At 40.2% G+C, this 23,588-nt stretch overlaps 2 protein-coding genes across 4 annotated transcripts; one reads left to right on the top strand and one right to left on the bottom strand.

The window, feature by feature from the left end:
• The first annotated feature begins 9,077 nt into the window (after positions 1-9,077).
• Positions 9,078-13,293, top strand: LOC115691570 (adenylyl-sulfate kinase, chloroplastic-like). 2 transcript variants are annotated; one of them, XM_056302435.1, is made up of 7 exons: positions 9,078-9,375; positions 10,114-10,254; positions 11,239-11,388; positions 11,480-11,598; positions 11,735-11,819; positions 12,572-12,618; positions 12,856-13,293. In XM_056302435.1, exons 1-7 carry the CDS (start codon positions 9,138-9,140, stop codon positions 12,952-12,954), a joined length of 879 nt encoding a protein of 292 aa, XP_056158410.1. In that variant the 5' UTR covers positions 9,078-9,137; the 3' UTR covers positions 12,955-13,293. The 2 variants fall into 2 exon arrangements, with proteins under 2 accessions (XP_056158410.1, XP_056158413.1); XM_056302438.1 differs by having other exon boundaries at positions 9,229-9,375; positions 10,131-10,254.
• A 5,185-nt stretch (positions 13,294-18,478) lies between these two features.
• Positions 18,479-23,299, bottom strand: LOC115691565 (uncharacterized). Of its 2 annotated transcripts, none has more exons than XM_030618247.2 (3): positions 22,908-23,299; positions 21,635-22,221; positions 18,479-19,595 (listed from the first exon to the last, which is right to left on the bottom strand). In XM_030618247.2, exons 1-3 carry the CDS (start codon positions 22,957-22,959, stop codon positions 18,741-18,743), a joined length of 1,494 nt encoding a protein of 497 aa, XP_030474107.1. In that variant the 5' UTR covers positions 22,960-23,299; the 3' UTR covers positions 18,479-18,740. The 2 variants fall into 2 exon arrangements, with proteins under 2 accessions (XP_030474107.1, XP_030474108.1); XM_030618248.2 differs by having other exon boundaries at positions 21,635-22,140; positions 22,908-23,298.
• Between the last annotated feature and the right edge of the window lie 289 nt (positions 23,300-23,588).

Below are 23,588 nucleotides of genomic sequence, written 5' to 3'. Positions count from 1 at the left end.
CACTTTTTAGTATCCCTTTGTCACTTTTTTTTTTTGATTGATTTCCTATTTCTCCCTAATTCTTCTCTCTCTCTCTCTCTCTCTCTCTCTCTCTCTCTCTCTCTCTCTCTTCTCTCTCAAGAGGCATAGAAATGGAGAATCATGAAGGTCATGTCCTTTTGTTTGCATATCCTAGGCAGGGCCACATCCAAGACGTCAACGAAGCCCTCCTCCTTGGCCACCTCTATCTCCACGGTTATCGATCCGACTCGCTCAACCTCAATGTAGTTCACGCACTTTGCGAGGAAATTTAGCAAATTGGTTGATGTATATTTTCGACAGCTAGATGGAGAGAAGGCAAGGAAATTGATTTTCAGGCTTTGGGAGGTGATGAAATGTTAAGAGAATTTGCTTGTGAGCAAGGCTGTTTTTGCGAATTTCATTGATCCCTTGTGCATATAAGGGTTTTTCAATGAAGTGTTTTAGATTGTGGAGAGAAAGTTTCAAGGCCGTTGCCCTTAGCCTTCCCATCACCCTTCCCAGCTCCTCCTCATCGACGCAAAATCCTCTACCTTTACCGGGCTCATCAAATACGGAATGCACAACCTCCCCACTAATATGCGCCACTCTCCGCGAACATCATCCTTTTGCTGCCATAAAACATGTGGCATAGAGCCTTCACTTAGGCAGCTCGAGAAGGTGCTGTCGTGGGTCAAGAGGACCAGTTCAGTTGCCTCCACCCACACAAGCGTGAAAGTCTCCATTTCTCTACCTTATTATTGTTGTGAGTGATTACATAAGAGAAACGTAAAAAAGGAAGAAAATAAGGAAAGTGAGTCAAGAAAATAAATAGAATATTAATAAAAGAAAAGGGACACAATTGGAAATAATGTAAAAACACTTTCTTAAAAATTTGGCAGAAGGTGGATGCTAAAAAGTGGGACCTGTAAAGGGTAATATAATCAAATTATTATGTTGAGAAGTGTTTTAGTCAAAGAGGGAGTGGAAAAAGCGCAATCCATTCCCTTCAACTTATATCCGATTTTGATTTTTTTTAAAAAATATATCACTAAGATAAAGTTAAGTGCCACAAAAACTCTCTCAACACCGACTTTAGTTATAAATAATAGATTCGTAACGATGGGCTAAATGATAATATACTCTAAAGAAATCATAATTGTTAGTCCTCACAAGGGCTTGGCTAAGTAGTCAAGCATCATGTTGTGATAATCGATGGATGCACTACTGAAAAATCACAACGTCTCCAATGCTCACAGCAATCTTAGAAGCCACCTTGGCCATCCTATGGGCAAAACCCTATTTGATACACATAGACGGGACCTTTTTGTGTACAAACTTGGAGATTTGTCGAGCTTAAAGGTTTGATATAATATCTTTTTTATTGAATTTATTATTTCCATTGACAATACCAGATTTTATTGTGGCTTAAAAGAAGTAAGATAGGCAGGTAGACAAGTGTTAGGTCACAAAGTCAATGAATTTGACACCCTATATATATATATATATATATATATATATATATATATATATATATATATGTATGTATGTAAGCCAATGCTAGGGATACATGTATGACATGCATTATAAGTTTGGTTTGCGACAAACAATCTAAACAAGTAAAGTCAAAAATATACTTGGGCGTTTCTATGAACTAATTTTAGTGGGAGTAACTTCCCACCATAAGAATAGATACCTACCACCAAAGAAACCACTCACTCACTCACTCAAGTACATGATAGTTTTGAAAAAAAAAAGGAAGAGCACATGATAGTTCTGACCGAAAAAGAAAGAAAGGACATGATAGTTAGGGCCTGTTTGGCAACGTGCCCAATAGTAAAAATTTCTGTTCTTTTATTCTCAGAATCAGTTTGGGAACGGAAATCCGTTTGTTAAAATTTTTGTGCCTGGGCACAATTTTGCAAAAAATTGATCTCAGAATCAATTTTGAAACAGAATCAAGAAGCAAAAAAAAGTAACTTCTTGATTATGGAACAATTTTTCCGGAACTCATTCTTCGTGGTTTTCTTCTTTCTTTTTTATTTATTCTTCATCTTCTTCCCGGCTCCGGCCCGCCGCCGGCGACCGGCCACTGGTGATCGGCCAGGGCTGGCGAGGTCAGCCTTGCCCAAATCTGGCGAGGCCGACCTCGCCTTGGTCGGGCGAGGCTCGGACCTCGCCGTGATCCGGCGAGGCCGACCTCGTCGTCGCGGGGGTGGCGACGGCGAGGTCGGCCTCGCCTTGGCCGGCGAGGCTCGACCTCGCCGTGATCCGGCGAGGCCGACCTCGCCGTCGCCACCCTCTGGCCACGGCGAGGTCGGCCGCGATGCCATCACGGCAAGGTCGAGCCTCGCCCGCCATGGAAGGCTTTGCGAGGGCCGCGATGCCCTCGCGCCCTCGGCCTCGCTGCCGCGCCGGCGATCGGCAACCGGCCATGACTAAGGAAAAAAAAAGGAAAAAAAGTAAAAAAAAAAAGAAATATTAAAAGATTCAAAATATAATTAAAATATTATTAATAAAAAGAAATTTTGTGTAGTTACCAAATGCATTTCTGTTTTTTTTATATTCTAAGAATAGAAATTTTGGACAGTTATCAAACGCCTTCAAATGCTTAAAAATTGTTCTCGGGCATAGAATAAAAAATAATCATTTCTGACCAGAATCTGTTCCCGGACACAGAATGATTGCCATGCGCACCCTTATTATTTCATATTAGGATAATTATACAAATGATCGTTGAACTTTGACTTAATGTATATGTTGTCCCTAAATTTTTAATTTATTCAATGTGGTCTCTGAACTTTAACCTAATATGCAATGTGATCCATGAACTTTTAATTTGTTTAATGTGGTAGATGAACTTTTAATAAATGTTCAATCTACTCCCTTAATTATTTTATCTCTGGATTCAATCTAGTTCCTTCATGGACTAAATTGAATATGCACCAAAAGTTCAGGGATTATTCTGAACAATTCAAAAGTTCAAGGATCGCATTGCACATTAGATTAAAGTTAAGGAGCCGCATTGAACAAATTAATAATTTATAGATTATATTGCACATTGGGTCAAAATTCGGGAAACATTTATACCGTTTTCCCTTTCACATTCCTTTGTTACGATAATCAGAAAAAACGTCGAGAGTACTTCACTAAGTATCGTAGAAATTTTTTAAGAAAATCCCATTCATCAGTAGTATGGATATAAGTGATTGGAGCACACATCTCATCATTTATCATGCTTGCAGCTCTCCTGCGATGTGTCGTGATGGACCGGCAGATATTGGTCCCGGATAATTTAATGAGTTGATTGGATTGATGGTTGGACCACCCGACCGAATCGTTCGGCCGACCGAGGAACAAAGCTGTCTCGTCTCTGCATCTGTGTTAATGTCCTTGCACCAATGCGAGGAGACGAGCAGCTTCAATGCCATTCAATTGATGGGGGCGCTCCTTGAGCTCAACTGCAGGTCGAAATCCATCTCGGCCTATAAGTTTTGCGAATTCCCGGGTTATTATCGGGTGATCTTGAGGCACATGGGTCACGCGCATCGCAAGATCAAGCGGGTCTCGTTCAAGACTTGCCTCATCTAAAGGTACACGCGAGTGTACCTTTATATGTATTATAAACATTCGAGTGCAAATTGATGGGGATTCATGGATATATTATAATCGACTTACATTACGTTGGACATATTTATATGTATTATTGTCCTCATTGTGAATTTGTCCGTACTTAATTATACGAAAAATCTGGCTTGTAAAATTAGAGCACATATATAATTGTTTTCTATAACCACCATGGCCCAGGGGTTTGGCCCAAGTGGTTAAGCAGCCTATGTCATGATTTGTCCGATCAATCGATTTTCCCATACTCTACGTCCTGTAATCATATCCACGCTGATTTAGTAAGATATGGATAGTCTATGAAGTGGACTATCCATATCCTTTTACTATTTCGCTTTATACAATCGTTTGATACGGAATATTTTATATTTGTAAAACTCACATGATGTGTTATGTTTTGTTTGGTCGACCATGATGTGTTATTATTAAGAGTTTTTTTTTTGGGTAAAGGTGTTATTATTAAGAGTTAATATCATGAAAAACCTTAAAATAATACATTTATGAAATATTTATCCTAAATTAATTTTTTGACCACAAAAAACCCCAAACTGGTGCACATGTGATAAATTTATCCCAAAATAATTTTTTGATCACCAAAAACCCCAAATTGGTGCACTTGTGATAAATTTACATTCCATTAAATTAAATTAATACCACACAAAAACACAAACTGCACATTTGTCCGTTAAAACGCCAAACCGGTACACCCATTCACTACAACGTGTCATCCAATCTCAGTTTTTGACGAGCAAATTTGACGGAAACTAACGGAGCGTAAAATTGTTATAGATGTATCGATTTGGGATTTTTTTGGTAGTCAAAAATAAGTTTGCAGTAAATTTGTCACACGCAGATTTGCCAGAGTTTTTCTTGGATATTAAGCGTCACAGATTACAGTAATCTCTTCAGGTTCGAGCAATCAGCATTCTTTGTCGAAACGATTCTTTTCGATTCCTCGCGCCCTAACCCATTCGAGCATTTTACAAGGCGCTTTGAATCCACCCAGCATTTCATTCCCGAAATAGAAAGCAACGTAAACGCTGCGTTTAAGATAAAATTTCTTTTTTATTAATAATATTTTAATAACATTTTAAATATTTAAATATTTCTTCTCTTTCTTTTTTTTTCTTCTTCCTCCTTCTTGGCCAGCGGCCGGTAAAATATTTTTTAATTAATAATACTTTTTATTAAAAATAATTTTTTTATTTTTTTTTGGTTGAAGTATGAAAAAATTTTTCTTATAAATAATTTTTTATTAATAATTTTAAAAAAAAAAAAATATTTTACTAAAAAATATTTTTATTGAAAATATTTTTTTTCTTTGTTTTTTCGCCATACGCTCTCTGGCCATGTTGAAGCAATACTGCAAATTTTTTTATAAATTTTTTTTTATTATATACTTCATATTTTTATAAAAATATTTTTATTGAAAATATTTTTTATTTTTTTCGCTACTTGCCATGGGCTTCTGGCTTCCGGGCCATGGCTTGAAAAATATTTTTTTATAAATAATTTTTTTATTAATAATTTTTTTATAAAAATATTTTTTATTGAAAATATTTTTTTTTATTTTTTCGCCATTTACGGTCACGTCATGGGCCATACTTCGTAAATTTTTTTAGTAATAATATTTTTTTTTACTTTTTTTTTGCCATGGTTCTGGTCGTTGGCCCCTTTTTTTTAGTAATAATATTTTTTTACTTTTTTTTTTTGCTATGGCTCGTAAGAATTTTTTTATTAATAATATTTTTTTATTTTTTTCTCCATGGTTTGAAGTGGCTATGGTCGGTAAATTTTTTTTTATTAATAATATTTTTTATTAAAATATTTTAATCTCACTGATAATGGCACAGGGTTACTGCGCACTGATACATACATTTTTTCTATTATAAAAACAAGAAAAAAGTTGTGCCAAGCAAAAATCGATTCTCATTTTTGCTTTCTAAATCAAGAATCTACTTTTTTTTATTCTCGATTCGTTTCCGCAATCTTATTCGGGGCACAAATTTGCAAAAGAATTTGTGCCTAGAATAAAAAATTAAACAAATTGGATTTCTATTCCCTAAACCGATTCTCGGGAACAAAAAAATTAGATCAAACACTATTTGGCAAAGCTCGCTCATGCCAAGCAATTTCCTAACTATGATAATTTGTTCATTTTTTTCCTTACATATTTTTCTTCTTTTCTTTGTTCAAATTCTTCTTTGTTCTTCGTCTCCCCGGTTCCCTGGTTTCAACTGAAGCTAACTATTTTTCCTTTAAAAAGAAAGAAAACGGAAAAATCACACCAGCATATATTTTGCGAAAAGAGAATGTCACGTTCCCTCCCCCAGGTTCTCTTCCTCCATGCATGCTTTGACCTTTCTTCTCCGATCTACAGCGACAGACGTGTTCTCTTTAGTCTTCAGAAATTGAAAAAGAAAACGAGCAGCAAATGAAAGGAAGCAAGCGCAACGACTGCGAACGCTTCAAATGAGGTTTGACCGAACGTGCATATCTTCGAGCACGTCCATTTCATACCCACTTCAATGGCCTTCCAAGCTCCTAGCCTCGTCGTACCGGACTCACTCTTCCTTTGGGAAATCACACCAGCTTGATCCCCGAGCCCAAGCCGCCACTGTCGATCCCCCCGTCGAGCTCGTGTGGTTTGATGAAGAAACGGCCAGCGTTCGGGGGGGTGGGTGGGAAAGAAGACCAGAGAGTTGAGAGAAACATGTGAAGTGCATGGCTAATTCAATGAGGAAGGTTTGGTAAGGGGACCGGAGCAGGCTACCACGAGAGAAAATATTTTCTTTCTATGAGAGATTCGACTCTGGACTATTATATGTCCGAGGTCCAATATCGAAATAACCTCATAGGGGAGGTCCAATATTGAAATAACCTTAGAGGGATTTTCCTTGACTTTGCCCGTGTCGAAAAACAATTCAAAATGCCTCGACTTTTCTAGGGTTGAATAAAAGGAACCGGTTGGACCGGTTGGTTCTGAGAGTTTCTCAGGAGCATCGGCTCAAATTGGAATCAGGGTTTCCGCCCAGGTGTGGAACCGCCCATCCAAACTATCCAGAGAGGAACGACTTTTTTTTAATTTTTTATTTCTTAAAACTATATAAAGAAAAAAACCTACTCTATCTCCCATTTCGAAAAGGAAGGTCTATGGGCGTGAGTTAGGGGTGTCAAAATCAAACACAATACCCGAACCGAAACACGAACCGACCCGACCTGAACACGAAATTTTCTTATTGGGTCGGGTTGGGTCTCAACTTGGTAACAATAAAGATAATTGGGTATTGTTTTGTATTTATTGGGCTCGGGTACTCAAGTCCAACCCAAACAAGGAAACCATTTAGATCTCTCTTCCACGTCTCTCTCACTCTCTCGCTTCTTCTGCGTCTCTCTCTGCGATTTCGAGTCCTCCATCCAGGGCTTCCGCAGCCTCGCCGAAGGCAAGACCATCGAGTTCCCGATCGAGTCCGACCCGCAACCGCACCGGCGACATGGCCAACGTCAATGCTGCGGGGGGCGCCCCCTCCCCCGCGCGGAGCAAGCCGGCCGGCGGAGAGGCCGGGGGCGGCTTGCTCGGGTCGCGCGTGGCCCGCCCTCCCGCGCCCGATAGGGCTCCCGCTCCTTCCTCGTCGAGGTCGCCGCGAATCCCCCGCGCCGAGGACTTAGCCGATGGGTTGTCGGAACCGTGCTCGTATCGGAGGTGATTTTTGTTTTTTTGGGCTTTTCGATTTTCTTTTCGTTGCTCGTTTGGTTGCCCGAGACGTGTCTTTGTATCCGGACATGATGGCGATCTTCTTTTGCTACTGGATTATTACTGGAGAGTGTTAGGAGCGTGATGCGTTGTGTATTGGATTTCTGCTGTGTGTTCGTTCAGATATGCCTCTGGAATTGTAGATCTTCTACTTCTTAAAATAGAGCATGAGTGAACATATAATTGAATGCATAGGAGCAAGATAATGGGGAGTTGGGATGGATGAGAAAAGGTTCGTTTGGCTGAGTTTGAAACACGGAACCCGACCCGGATCGACCTGACCCGATCACTTAGCTATATCTTGTTCGGGTCTTGTCTCGGGTCGGGCCGAGCACACCTGTCTAGTATTTTGGGTCGGGTCGGGTATCATGTAAACCCGACCCATTGACACCCCTAGCGTGAGTGATATGATAAGAACAAATTAAAATACAATAGTAGTTACTCATTTCAACCAAATTTTGCCACAAATTGAAAAAATCTTCGTGAAACCTATAATGTTACACGTAGCTCACTAATTGTAAAAACGTTTTGATTATCAAGAATATCTTCAACTTAATCTTGAATATTAACGACAAATCAAAAAAAAAAAATCGAATATGCCGCTGGTTCTATTGGCCCATTTAGGAACCCGTCGAATTCCCGATTCCAGAAATTGGGAACCGGTCTCCCTGGTCCGGACTCCGATTCTTGTTTTCTGAGCAAGAACCAGATCACCTCGAAACCGATTACTCTTAACTCTTTTTCAGAACCGGTCGAAGGAAGAAAGAAGAGGAAGGACAGAAAGGAACAAAAATAAAAGAGGAAAGAAAAAACAGAAGAAGCTCCGGACGAAAATGCCCCCCCAATCACAACTCGAGTCGAGAAGGTGTCATGTGCTCACCTAATATCCCCTCGAGACTACATCGAGGCCCCCCTCAATTGGAAGCAAAATCCGCTTCGAAACCTCTTTCGGGAAAGAAAGGATCACATTTTCGAGCCCCAATTGAAAGCCCTTCCCAAAAGAAAAAATCCGATGGCACCCTGGCGTCCTTACCCCCAAAACAGATCGATGTCCTTAACCCCCAAAATAATTGAAGGTCCTGCCCAAAAGTCGAAGCAATTTCCTCAAAATGCCATTTTTTCACCCCCGGCATTACTTCCCCCTATATTAGGAGAAGAGAGGAAGAAAAAAACAAAGAGGCTAAAAAGGCCTAAAAGGAAGAGCAAAAGCGACAAAGCTTAAAAAAAGGCGGTCCGTACCATTCACGTGGCGTATGTATGGGATCCACCGTGTCGCCACTCTCTCTCTCTCTCATCAGCGCCTATCCTCCTTCGCCTCCTCCACCTCCTCCTGCCCTTCCTCTTCCTCGTCGTCCTCCCAGCTTGAGACATGGTGGTTTCTCTCTCTCTCTCCTCTCTCTTCTCTCTCCCCTTCTTCACCAACCATTCCTCTCTCTCTCTCTCTATCCATCACTTTCTCTCTCTAGAGATGTGAATTGAAACCCTGCTCGCGCGCGACGTGTCCGCGGCCATGGCGTCCGTGCGCGTATATATACGTGCCGCGCGCGGTGTCGTTGGAGCGAGCGACGCCTCCACCCGCACGGACCAGCCGTGACCGCCGCCCGTACATCTCTCCGCTCCGCCTCCCGAATCCGCGGATCTCCCCCTCTCTCTCTCTCTCACACACACGTTCGTTCTGGTTGGGTTGTCTTCTGACCAGCTTTTGTTTTTTCTGGTTTTTTGTTTCGGTCCGGGTCGGGTTTTGGTTCGGGGGCCTCCAGAGATGCCGACTGCGATTCGGGCACCCGGCGCGTGCGTGTACGGGGCATCGGGGCCGCGGGCGAGGACGGAGGGCCTAGGGATCGCGAGCTGCCGCCCCGGGCCGAGCGCCGCGCGGTTCGGGCGGGGGTCGCGTCTCCGGCTCGGCGGGAGGCCGGTTCCCCTGGCGCCGGTTGGAGCGATGGAGCCGCCGACGCAGAGCAGGGCGGCTTACGTGAACAGCAAAGCTGATGGCGCTGAAGGTATTGATTGATTGGGGGGGTGCGTTTTCGATTTTCGTGGCGGGATTTGACGTCTGATTTTTTGGTGTTTCTTCTTTTTGTCCCCAAATGGAAAACAAAAGCTTCGCGATCGCGAGGAGAAGCGGGGACTATCGTGCGGTGCTTGTCTGTTTGTTTTCGGTGCTCGTGTGGATGGGGGGGTTTTCGCGTGCATTTTGCGAATTGGCGCGTTACCGACGCGAATCTGGCGAAAAGATGTTCGAGATTTTGAATGTGAGAAGAGGGTGTGAGGTACATGCATGTTTCCTGTGGAATGTTTGGTTGAAAATGCTGACCAAACCAAGTTTGACGGTCTCTCCCACGTCTCTGTCTCCGGGCCAAAATGTCGGCTCTCTGGAGCCGCGGCTTTTATTTGAACAAAAAGAAGAAGATGCCTTTGCTGTTGGTTTAGCTTTTGCACGTCCTGTGCAGCCATTGCGCTTTACAGGCTAGGAACTTTGTGTACAGTACAGCGGCTCTTATTCGAGTTATCGTAAAATGTATGTCAATCATCCTGAATGGACCGCTGCGTGGAGGAATTTTGATTCCTTGAACCTGCTTTTACCGGGCAGGGGCATTTGTAGCTCGAAATGCCATCGACTTTTCGATCTGAATTAATTGGAAATTCGAGGAAACTTTATGCTTGTTGAAAATCTGGCCTCTATACTTCTCTTTTTGACTGCATAAGCCGTGAGATTCTCATTTTGACTATCTAACTAGGTGAAAATCTCCACCAGATATCTACTGTTGGAAACTCAACAAACATCAAGTGGCACAGTTGTTCGGTTGATAAACTTGACAGGCAGGAGTTGCTTCAGCAAAAGGGCTGTGTCATATGGATCACAGGGCTCAGTGGTTCAGGTTTGTCTATTCAGGAGCTTGCATCTTATGTGGCGAAGCAACCTTTTTTTTTTACCCATTTTTATGGGCTAGTATTGGAGTTGCCTGCTTAGATAATGTAGAATTCATGCTAATTTTTTTATTCTTGTGCCGTGAATATCCTAGACATATGTATTTTCAAACCCGCAGTTATTCATTGTTAGCTGTGCTACTGTATGGTTCTGTATACTGCATCACATGTTGACTGGTAGTGCTATTCAACAAATAGGTCTTAATCCTTGTCTTAGTTACATAATGTATTTCCAAGTCTACCATTATAAGTTAGTGAAAAGCCTATTAGAAAAAAAAAACATCTTTGTAAGTTTTGTTCAGAACAAATAAATAGAAAAGGTGGACTGGCCAAATGTAAGAGGATTGTATATAGCATAGAGGTCCTCATCAGGCCTATGGAGGCTAAAGCGCTATAAGTATACACTTCATGAGATCGTTTTGTTCTTAAGTTTTTGGGCTGGAATATGATGTTCTGTGACTCTCGGATGATTTTCCGAATTGTTAGTCCAATCATCAATATTTAGAAGGATGAAGAAATGGTGAGGATAGTGACTATAAAGTTTCTCGTGGGCGCTGTTAAGTGTCTATCTGAATTGCTTGCCGGGATGTTCGGGTTTGGATGGTTGATCCATTTTGATGATGTACTTTCTCTAAAGAGGTTTCTTATTCTCGGAAGTAGGGGCAATCTTTGTAAATGTTCCGGCATAAAATACTCAAGCGATCCATCTGGATTGTGATGCGCTATTTTGATGTTTTCCCCTTTTTTGTGACTGTTGTATTCGCTGGTTGGTCATTTCATTTATTCCAGATGAATGGCCCTTTCCTTCGTGTGATTTCGGTAAACCACTTGAAAGTCCTAAATAGTTCACTATCAACTTCAACTTTGTTGCCATCTTCATTCTCTCTCTCTCGCTCTCTCGCTCCCTCGTATTTATATATCTATGAATTTAACAGGGAAGAGCACACTAGCTTGTGCTTTAAGTCGGGGCCTGCATTCAAGAGGAAAGCTGACCTATATCCTCGATGGTGACAATGTTCGTCATGGTTTGAACAGTGATCTGAGTTTTAGGGCAGAAGATCGTGCGGAAAACATTCGAAGGATTGGTGAGCATTTAGGGATGCGAGTTTTTCCTTGTAGTGACCAAGTTCATCTTTGTTTTGGTGCCATTGAACTTAATAAATACGTGATTTTCAGGCGAAGTAGCCAAGCTCTTTGCAGATGCAGGGGTGATTTGCATTGCTAGTCTGATATCCCCATATAGAAAAGATAGGTCAGCTTGCCGTGCCATGCTGCCAGAAGGTGATTTCGTTGAGGTAGGTGGTCCTCGACAGTTGGAGTCTCTGCCTGACATATTGTAACTAGTGAGATCAAAGAAGCTGATTCCAGAGCCAGATAATCGGTTCTTTTTTTGTGAGGGAAAAAATGACCAGGGAACCTCACATATGGCAGGTCTTCATGGATGTGCCACTCCAAGTTTGTGAGTCAAGGGATCCCAAGGGTTTGTACAAGCTAGCACGAGCTGGAAAAATTAAAGGTATCTGTGCAGGAGTGTGATTGGAGAGTGTCTTCTGATTGCTTGATATTGTCTTTCACATTCTTTCTATGTTCTGGTAATATCTTCCTGGTGTGAAATGAAGTTCGTTTTTGAAGAATACTAGAAGTAGTTGAGATGACATGGAACCTTTTAGTACTTCTTTGGATGCAGGAATGCTGCTTTGATACTTCATGATTTAGCTCTATCAACTTTTTTATGTTGTCTACGAATGTTTTCTCTCTGATTAATTTGAATCAAAGTCATCTTTCTGAACTACTGGAGTTGTCGAACACAGTGAAGATAGAAATCTATGGTGGTTAATTCCTGCATTACTGAAGGTGGTAAAAGAAAATGCTGGTAAACTATCTTGGTTTCTGTATTATAACTTACTTTCCCTTCAAATGCTTTTTGATTGATGACGACTCACATAAGCTTGATGAAAAAGGACGTGAAGGTGTTGGTGAAATATTTTTAAAAGAAAAAAGTTAACAAGAGCACTCTGAGTGAGAAGTGCTCAAACCTTAGCAGAAGCAAATGGCCTGGACTGAATTTTGTACTGTCTTGAGTTCTCATGATGAATATCTGGCATCGTTTTGGGACGACGCTGAAGTTGATCATTGACATTTTGTCGTTTGGTCAGTTATGTAAATTTCTGAACAGCGCATAAAAACTTGAATTAGTTATCACCGGTGTCATTTTCTGTTCCTGCTAGTGGATTGTAATTAGTGGTTGCTGGGTGTATGATTTTGCAGGTTTTACAGGAATTGATGATCCATACGAACCTCCACTAGATTGTGAGGTAAGTCTTGTTTAAATTTCGAAATCTATTAGATTGTCGGATGAAATAGAGAGGTATACTTGGAAGCTAAAATAAGGAAAGTAAGGTCGAGGCTGCATATGTCCTTTTCTTTGTGTTCGGGCCCATGCAGTTATCGCCCGGCGCCTTTGCATAAAATGAAAAAGAAAGCATCCTCTGCATCTTCTCTGACACTAAGTGACAACGCTAGAAACTGAAAGAAACTGTTGCATGTTGCAGATAGTGTTGCAACAGAAGGGATCCGAATGTGCTTCCCCTTATGAGATGGCTGAAGAAGTCATCTGCTTCCTGGAGGGGAAAGGGTACCTCAGGGCCTAGTGCGGCGAAGTGGCCCTGGGCTTCTCTCGTCCGAAGCCTTTCTACTGCTAATACCCTTCGTGCCGCTGAAACTGGCGACCCAGCCTCTTGCATTAAGGAAACTCCTCGTTTCCAGTGTGGATTTGTTCCGGTCGTAGATTAAGTGTTGATTAATTTATTAAGTTGTTCATTGTTGTTGTAGCTTAGAAAATTCAGGCTGCGATAAATAATAATGGAACGGTTGGTCTGGGGCTGGGTTGCATATGAGAGGAATGTGTATTATAATGACAAATGATTGTCTTCATTGCTTCTATTAGTTATTAACTTTATTGTGGAATAAAAACTTTGTCATGTTTCGAAGTTTTGTGGAGCGTGTTTTGGTGTATGTTATTACATCGATCTAGAATACGTGTTATTTTAGCAGGATTATTTCCCAGGTGCCACCGCCGATTGGGCCCCGTCTTTAAAGGGGGTCGACGACCTTCATGACGCCGTACCCTGAGGAGCCTCATGATAGTTAAAGTTTAAGGCTCCGTTTATCTCGCGAAAAATACATGATTTGAAAAATATTTTTCTTAAAAATGATCGTTTGAAATAATTAGTCAATGATAAATGTTTCCGTCAACAGTGGAAGGTGGTGCCGACATGGCTCCTAGATGCCCAACTTAGTTAGGAACGTCAAGATTAGATGGAATAGAGGGGTTTCCCGGAAGAAAAAGGCACACGCATTCATAGGAAAAGGAAAATTGTAGTCTAGTTCCCTTTTAATACTGCCGGGACGAAAAACGAGGAATGAATTCCAGCAATCCCCTACGTTAGGTTACGAGGTCATTGAAAATTTGATCAGAATGGCCTCGAATAAAAGCAAGGAGTGAACTGACCATCCCAGATGTAGTCGAGCATGGCCGGAGAGAAATCGATGTCGGCGATGGCGACGGTGAAGATAGCAGCGGCGGACATGCCGACCAAGTGCAAACCAAGGAAGAAGACGAAGGAGGAAGGAGATAACAAACGAAAAAGAAAGAAAGATTAAAACACAATGAGTTGGCATATTTGTGTCACGTCGACGCCATGTCAGTATTGTTTGTCTTCCGTCGTCCATATAGGCAGTCACATAAGATTTTTAATAGTGCCCATTGACGGAAGGTAACGTATTGGGGTTTTTTGGTGTAAAAAAAGAAGTTTGGGTAAATGTGTTACAGTGAAAAAAATTTGAGATTGTTTGAGGTGAGTATATGTGCCATAGTGAGCCTAATTTGGAATAATGTGTTATAGTGGACATTATTGGAGATAAGCCAAGGAGGAAGAGAGAGAAACCATTGCGAACATCAGCAATCTCTCTCCTCTAGTTTGATTTTTTTTTTCTTTTTTTGGCTTTTCTACCTTATCCTTTTTATTTTTAATCTTTTATCTAGATTTTGTTTTGTACAAGAATACCCTATTTCAGCCAATGGAAAAACCGAGTGCTTGTTAGCCGGCGAAAATTTGGCCAACTGGCAAGTTCAGGCCCTTAATGGAGACTGACTTGGTAATTTTATACCCTTATTTGAAACTAGATTCACTCCGAAATCTATTTTGAGAAAATGGCCCTACTTGATATCCTTATTTGAAATTTTCTCAAGACAAATTTTTAAATTTTGCTGTGAAATTGAAAAAGTGCTTTTTTGCTATCGACTAATGCCAAACAAGCAAAAGCCCATATCGAAGGACTCCAATGCATTTGACTTTGAAATAAATGTTTGATGTCAGGGGGTAATTTTATGCTGCTGTGGCCCATGTATGGTTTTTTATAACTTTTTTATACTAAAAATTAGAAAAAATTAATAAAAGCTACTAATCACATAAGCTTTTCACTTTCTTATATTAACAGTCATTAGCATATTGAATATTACTTCGATGTATATATACATACTACTAATCACATGAATACAAGGAGCAAGTGGAAATTTACTAACTACATTATACAATTTTTTTTTGAATTGAAAGTTACGAAAAATAATGAAATTTACTTCGAGTTTTCAATACTACTGGTAAAAGAAAAATTACTAATCATACAATATTTGTTACTTTTCCAATATTAAAAGTTGCTTCGACATATATGAAGATCACTAATCACATTTCAATATTACAATCTAATGAGAGTCGCTAAATTTAATAAAAATTGCTTAGATTAATAGAAAATTACTAATCACCTATCAATATCACTAGTAATGAAAAATTACTAACCACATAAAATTCGTTACTTTTCGAATTTCAAAGTTATGGAGAATATAATGAAAATGACTAATTACATGTGAATCTTAACAATATATATATATATATATATATAAAGTTACTAACTATACATGATGATACTGAACTTTTCTATATTGAAAGTTATTAAGCACGCTAAAAGTGACTTATCAATAACACTGGAAAATGGTAAGTTACCTACCTCATAGAGTTTATTTCTTTTTATTTTTAAGAGTTATTAAGCATATTTAAAATTACTTTGATGTATATGAAAATGACTAAAAGCATATGACTATTACGAGTAAATGAAATGTTACTAGCTACATAAAATATAATACTTCTCTATAGCAAATTAATATCCGAAGTCCAAGCTCCAAATTAAGCAATCACAAAGTAATTAGTAACTCTAAAATACTTCTAGTAACTTTTCATTTAGAAAAGTAAGTTTCCATACATAATAAAAAGTAACTTCTCCATATTTGTTAGTAACTTTCCTAACAAATAAAGTAAGTTTGCTTTTATGAGCGACTGATAACTTACTTGACTTTTTAGTAATTTCAAAATGGATAATGACATAAACAGTTCTTAAATTTTTGTTCAATGTGTAACGTGATCTCTGAACTTTTAATTTGTTCAATGTAATCCTTGAACTCTAGCTAATGTTCAATGTAGTCCTTGACCTTTTAATTTGTTCAATATGGTCATTGGACTTTTGGTACATGTTCAATTTAGTCCCTAAACAATATAAAAATATTCAATGTAGTTTTTTATTAATTCAAGTTCAAGGACTACATTGAATATTTTTATATTGTTTAGGGACTAAATTGAACATATACTAAAAGTTTATGGACGGTATTATACAAATTAAAAGCTCAGGGACCACATTGCACATTAGATTAAAGTTTAGGGACCACACTGGACAAATTAAAAGTTTAGGGATCACATTGCACATTGGGTCAAAGTTCAGGGACTGTTTGTGTCATTTTTCCATTTCAAAACTTACAAAATAATGTAAAATCTCCGGAATTGGTTAGTAACTTGTGAACATCTCAAGTACTTTAGAATATTTAATAACTTTCCCGTGTTGATTTGTAATAACTAAATTGTAAATGTAAGTTTCTTCTTTTTATTAGTTTGGTAAATATTTAGTAATTCTTGAAGTAATTTGTGGCTACTAATAAGGCTCTCTAGTGTTAAGTAATTTCTCAACATTAGATGTGATTTTTATAGAATCAATTTCTAGTAATTTCCAATCGCAAAGTTACTAATTTCTAGTAGAGTTCAATTCGCTTCTTTGGAAATGAACAGTGAGATGTCTCGAATATGAGTATCCATACAAAAATAGCTCATGCGAACTTAGAATTTGCCTATGTCGGTCTATTTGGTCGAAATGCTTTTTATGAATCAATCGAGTGCTCGCAAATACCGCGTTTCAAAAGAACCAGAACGGATGTACGCATTTGTAAAGACGGAAACACTCGATTGATTGGGTGACTGGGCGAACGTGAAAGCGAGGATAACATAATGAAAGATTCGGACAATGCAGCTATTGGTTGAAAGGTCAAATTGAGTTTGGGGTCACTCATGGAGGTGCAATCATGTCCAGGGGGAACAGAGTTAGGCAGGGCTCATAACAAGATTTGGGTCCCCATTCCCTCCAGCCTAATCGATTGGCTTCTTGAATTTCGACTAAAGCTTTATCCTCCTTTCTCTATCTATTTGGCTATTGCCTTTTGCTTGGTTCCGCAGACCAGACATAGCTTTATTTGCTCATTCATTGATGATGGGTAACCTTAAAACTTGTGGGATGTATGGAGAAAGTGGTGTTAAAGGATGATGTAGAGCCAAAAGTGATGAAGTTAGTTCATCTGCTCATCATAAATTGACAAGTAGAATCTGCAGGTTATGTGTAACCAAATGATGCTGAAGCTGCAAAACATGAATGCAGACATTTCAATAAATCCATTTTAGCAGATTTCTATGTACAAAGCCCATGATTGCTGCAGGAAACAGGGAGAGAGAGACACGTAGTAGAGCACACAGTAGTGAAGCGAGTGACTGAGACCACAAGACAATGCACTCGCTCGTTGCATTCGTCTGATTTCTGAAAAGCAAATTCAAAATGGGAAAATGGAAAAGGAACCAAAGAGCATTGAATGGATGAGGAGATCAAGAAGAAGAAGAAGAGAGTCAAATCCAAGCAAGGCCAAGACCACCTCTACGATGCCCGTGGACGCCGGACAAGAAGCAGACCAGGAACGCCATGCCCAGCGACATCGCGGCGGAGCTCACCGCATGGAACGTCGCCGAGAGCCGCCAGTCCTGCAGCCCCCAGATGGCCCTCACCAGTGTCCCCAACCCATCCACGACCACCGCGATCATCACCGCCATTCCCGCTTTTCTTGCGAGCCCTTCCGTCGGGAGAGGAAGAAGAAGAAGAGGGTGGTCTAGCTTATTCCGAGAGGCGAGCACCGGGGAGGGCGAGCTTGGTAGTTTCAGCTTCCAAGCAAAGTTAAGGCCTTAAGGAGTGAGAAGAAGAAGACGAAGGAGATGGAGTGATGTACCGTTAGAAAGGGCCGTCGCTTCCACGTTGCTTCCTCTCTCTCTCTCTCTCTTGACGATGATGACGAATGGGCCCGGGACAATAGCTTGTTATGGCATGGGACCGGAAGGAATGGAATGAACAATTGATTTCGAGTATTACGGTACTCTGTTTGTGACTCCTAAATGATATCATGTGCATGTATCTGCGATGATTGTCCCAATATACTAATAATTTTTCTCAATATGTACGGTTGTCAACGATCATGGCACCCCATAAGACGGAAAAAAACTCTTACCTCGAGATAAAGGCAGATCCCATGTTACTTCGACAAAGATGGGTTTTGGGCCGATGCGTTGCTTTTAGTGTTGTAGACTAGAATTCGACCGAGGTAATGTCGCGCACATTGATTGTCTATACCATATAGTGAAACATTGCCACTTGAACGTAGATTATCCGTATTCTCTGTGATGTTGTGTCCCGATTTTAATGAATGAACTAACTCCTGTGCGCGCTGGTTTAGAAAATGGAAACCTAAACCATTTTTTCCCCTTGTTTGCCGCGAGCGAGGCTAAGACATCTTTAGATGCCAGACCACCTCGCATCAATAAACCAAGTCACACATTGAGTTGGTCCATATAACATAGAGGTCACAGTACTCCTAACTCCTTCCAGGATGCCTATGCAAAACAAAGGGCAAAGGAGAAAAGGAAAAATAAACAAATAAAGCCAACCATGACAAGAAACTAGGAAATTTCAGACTTCTCCGAGTTGCTTGCTTAACTGATTGAAATATTCATGAAAAAACAACATTCATCTGTAAAGATATACTCGGTGAAATATGCACATCGCCTGAACGTATAAAAAGAAGAAACTACACTGACAATGCTGTCCGCTCAGCGCGTTACCACCATTAGCTCCAAACCAGAAACTGCTCTAGCCTCCAGCCACAAAGATATGTAAGCCAATGAAAGAATGATCAAGAAGATGGACGACATACACAGATCCTTTTTTTTCCTCGTGAAAAACACCCTTACTTCGTTGATGAACTCGATCCGTTAGGCAGCCTCCACTTCCTATGCCAATAGATCGACATCCTGGACCATGAAGGAAACCCAAAACTGTACTCAAGGGGTCCATCCACTGGACCCCCGACAAGCAAAGGAAGCCATACGTACCTAGAGTCCCTCAAGTCAGCTGGATTCCACCGATCTGCCATGAAGATGAAAGCGCCAGGGTGACCCAGCATTGGAATGACAAATGTACTTTGAGCGAGGAACGTGGTGAGCTGAAACATTTTGTTCCCGCCTATGCATGGATTCCCAATGGTCTCCCAAGGTCCCATAATTGATTCCGCCACATGGGCCATCGCCTCATTCGGGGCCCAACCGGTGCACCCAGACGTGATCATGTAGTAAGTCCCTTCGTACTTAAACAATGCCGGAGCTTCCCGATGCTGTCCCACAAGTATCCTCCTCATGACATGGGCCACATCGAGATAATCCTCGGTGAGGGGTCCGACATGTAGTACGCTATTGTTTTCTGAGGAATACATGACATAAGCTATGCCATCATCGTCTTTGAATATGGTCATGTCCCTACTATCAAACCCATGAGGCCGTTTACTATAGAGATAATCAAAGGGGCCAGTAGGGTAGTCGCTTGTGGCAATACCCACAGAGGCCTTGGTGTAGTTAGCATCGTCAATGTGCATCCACATCACATACTTCCCAGTCTTCTCATTGTAAATCACCTTAGGCCTTTCGAGGACTTTGGACTTGTGAAGATCGTGGGTCTCGTTTGTTTCTTTAGCTGCCAGAACAATCCCTTCTTTTTTCCACGTCCATAAGTCCTTGGATGAGTAACATCCGACTCCTATCACATCGACCTGAATTTAACCCAAAGTTGAGACCTAAGATAAACTTTATACAATTATCTAGCAGGAGCACACTAAAGACCGAACAAAGTAATTACATGGTACAACAGGACAACGATACTATGCATAATGGATATGAGCTTGAAAAGCAAAATATCGAAGGAAAATAACATGGATGTTCAACCACATGCTTGATACATACTGCACATCGACCAAAAAGTGCAATTTAAGGCTGCTGTGAGGTGTGAGAGGAACAAATAGATTTTTAGAAAGGTGAAATCGTCATTTTCACTGATCGAGATTATGGAGAACCCAACAACTGTTGTCAGGCTATCCTTCGATATTCTGTTTCCAGCAGAAGCACTAATCTTTAACATTCATTATTGCACATGCACGAAAAGCTAACGTAACACAAGAAAACCGCACCTCTGGCAAAGTCGTGTTAAGAAAAGAGAGGATAAAGAATTAAATACAGATTTAGAAAAATATTGACTCAACCGTATCTCACCGGAATTGGGACTTCCATTTCCTGTTCATGAAGAATATTGAAGTCATGGCAGAGTTGATGTGTGACCAAAAAATATTTAAGAGATGACAAATACTCGAGAAACCGCAATGTCCAAAGTCTAGCGGTTTATTTCAACAATTACATGTGAGTATTCACCTATAAACATCATTTTCCCAAATTCCAACATTCCACCAAAAGTAATGAAATGCAACATCTCTTCTCAAAGAAGAATTGGGTGGAGAATTATTAAGGACCAAGATAGTAATCCAACCTTAGGGCTACATTTGACAAGATCATTTTACTTATAAAATGCTTTTGATTAGGTCACTTTACTTTTCAAATGATTTCAAGTGAGATTACTCAAGTCTCCAATATTTTCCCTTCAAATATTGACTGAAAGTTGACATGTCAAATGTGGCGCTTTATCTATGTGCCATGTTGCAAGCCACCATGCTTTCCATCATTTTTTTAACAAGAAAATCAAAAAATAGTTAAGGGGGGAAAAGAAAGAAAAGAAGAAAGTGAAGGAGTTACCCTATTGAAACCAGTATAAAGAAAAATGACCTGATTGATATCTTTAAGTGACAATAACCTTAAGAAAAGTAGTGGGAAAAGTCAAATGACTATGAGGAAATAGGTATAGTTGTGCCATAAAATGGACAGGCAAGCTGTCCAAAAGGCTGGCATATACAGATAAACTTATTGCGGTTGACCAGCAACTTCAGTACAGATGACACTAATGAAAGTTCTTGACATGTGTAGGGGCTTCCATCTGTTGAGCAAGACATCTTCTACATGTGCATTTAGAGTTTGAAGAAAACCATAAGAGAAGTTTGCTGTGAATAGCAGAGCAAAGACACCAAGGTGTCTAAGATTGACCTTTTACATTTTGTTTTTTACTTAATGTGAATTATAGCAAGTACATTTTGATTTTTCTTTTTAAAATCTGAACTCCTGCAACTTTCACAGTATATACAGACTTACCTATAATTTCTTCATAATTTTCTGAAACTAAAATAAAATTTTAAATCTTGGCGGGAGAGCAAAAGAAAAAAAAAACTCTTTTGCATTTTTTTAAATGTAAACAAACAGGCCTTTAAAGAACTCTATGTAAACAGATGGCTTTGGCTCTTTTATCAGAAAATGTTTTGTCAAGAATCTTGGGGTAATAGAGGCAATGTATTCCATTTCCCCCAGTGTTCTTATCTCCCCAAAGTTCATATCCTTCAGCATCACTTCTTTTCCAGGGGAGTGACAAAAGACACTAACACTTCAAGATAAGCAAACACGCCATACAACAAAAATAGGATGTAGCTTATCATGAAATAAGAAAAAAACTCAGAGGATGCATGAAGTTGGCATGAAAAACTCACAGGCTAAGAGAAAAGGGAAGCACTCTGGTTAAGGTATGAGAAATACCCACTAATCATTCTAATTTTCAAGAATCAAACACCCAACTCAGTGCCTCAAGGATGATCGGCTAACAAAAGTAATAACTTACAAGTAGAGAAAATAGCTATGAGTTCAACATTCTGAAACTTACCCTTGCTGCTCCTTTTTTGTGGGCATGGTATGTAGGTCCATCCTTATACTCTCCGTACCAGTAATATGTCCCCGATCTCTCATCATACAGGATCCCACCACCATGAGCCTGAATGGGATTTCCCTCAGTATCTAACCATACTCTACCCGGAAAGTAGTAAAAACTGTCATTTGCTGCACTATTCATTGGATCAATGGCAGTTCTCTTGTCAGGGAAAAAGACATGCCTAATTTGGGATTTCTTATTGAGAAACTCATCAACTATAGGGTGAGTTCTCCTATTCTTTTTTGGGTTCCTAGTGGCATGTGGTGAACGCTTTCCTTTAGGTGGTGGAATTTGAAAATTGTCCTCCTCAACCGTCTCAAGTTCAAGATATATGGGACGGTTACTTGTTCGCAAATAATTTCCTTTGTTTGCGGCATCTTTTTGAAATACTGAGATCAGATGAAGTAGAACAAGACACCCCATGAAGCTCCATACTATAGCGAAGGCTGAACATCTGCTCCCTGCATTGCAATGCAAAGTAGTTGGTTTCCGGTATTTGTTCCTCATCCCCATTTTCTCTTCTGTCTTATCTCCAAATAATGCTGCAAACGAAAAGCATAAAGAGGAAATCTATGGAAATACAGCTAAGTGACAAATCACATGTCATGGCAAAACTGATTCATTAGATGAGTTCCTCTAAGAATGAGATTTCTAACAGAGAAGAGAGTGAAAAGACAATGATCCTGAACTTACTTCATAAGCTAAACTACCATTTAAATTAGTAGTTCATGACCATGCATGCCTTTATAACCGGTTCATGCTAATAATTGGATATGCCAGTATAGAGAAACTTGAAATGAAAATGTGAATATCAAAGAAGCGCATCATCAACTGAAAGACCAAGGTCATTTCCATTCTATGTAAAACTTAACCAGCATAGCCATACGGTCAAATTCAAAGAGCATCTTCAGGTCACAAACCAATTCAAAGAACGCTTCAGCCTTGAAACTCTGAATCAGAAACCAATATGACCCTTAGTCAACGGACCAAGAAACAAGTGCCAGGTTGTTCAAGAATTCCTCACATTTGCATCATGCCAGGACGAGTGCATCTCGCGATCAAAGTTTAAAAACACCAATAAAAAGAGAAGAACAAATGACACAACAAGGAGCAGCAATCTCATCCCAACAACTAAACATGAAAAAGAAAAAGATGGTGCAGATTTATCATTGACCCCAGTCAAAACAAAAGGGGACAAGAACGGAAACCCAAGTCAAAAGCTCCATACCCGAAAGCACCCGCATCGCCTGCGACCCGAAATTCGACATGGGTCTTTTCATGCCGATTCGCTCTCGACTCCGCTGCTCATGGAACGATCAAATCACGGCCAGAAATGCCAAATCTGATGGGAGTTCTCGAGACTCCGGAGAGGTTTTCAAGAGGTGGGCGAAGATGCAACCGACACGGAACGGGGAGAGATCGCTTAAGAACGAGACGAGCGAGAGAGGCCGGTCGTTGGTGAATGGGACGCGCCACCGAACGTCCTTCGTCCAGTGACTATTACAGTCAGCGTGGAGCTCGGGACATGGAGGGAGTTCTTCTTGGGAGGGAGGTGCATCTGCAGAGGGAAGACTATCAAAGTGTGTTCTGCGCATTCATTACGGATGCTTGTCTGCCCTGTTTTTCTTATCATTTGTCTTATTTTTCAACTTTCCTAATTTGGCATTATGAGCACCTAGACAAAGGCTCAAATATACATACACATGTGTGATCAATTTCTCAGTCCATGATTTTTAAGAATAGTGTTAAATATTTTAAATTCGAATTATAAAAATTAATGTACTGATTGTTACTAATATGACCCACTTATCATATCACTTAATTTTATTAATTTCTATGTCAATTTTATCGTCTTATTACATATTGGATCGCTCAATTTCCACATCTTACGTCTTGTTTGCATTGAGCA

This window comes from Syzygium oleosum, unplaced genomic scaffold (assembly GCF_021117445.2).
Source record: "Syzygium oleosum isolate NSW1041296 unplaced genomic scaffold, Sole_v2.1 Sole_v2.01, whole genome shotgun sequence".
Lineage (NCBI taxonomy): Eukaryota > Viridiplantae > Streptophyta > Magnoliopsida > Myrtales > Myrtaceae > Syzygium > Syzygium oleosum.
Note: the sequence above shows the minus strand (reverse complement) of the source record. Positions and strands in the feature narration are given on the sequence as shown.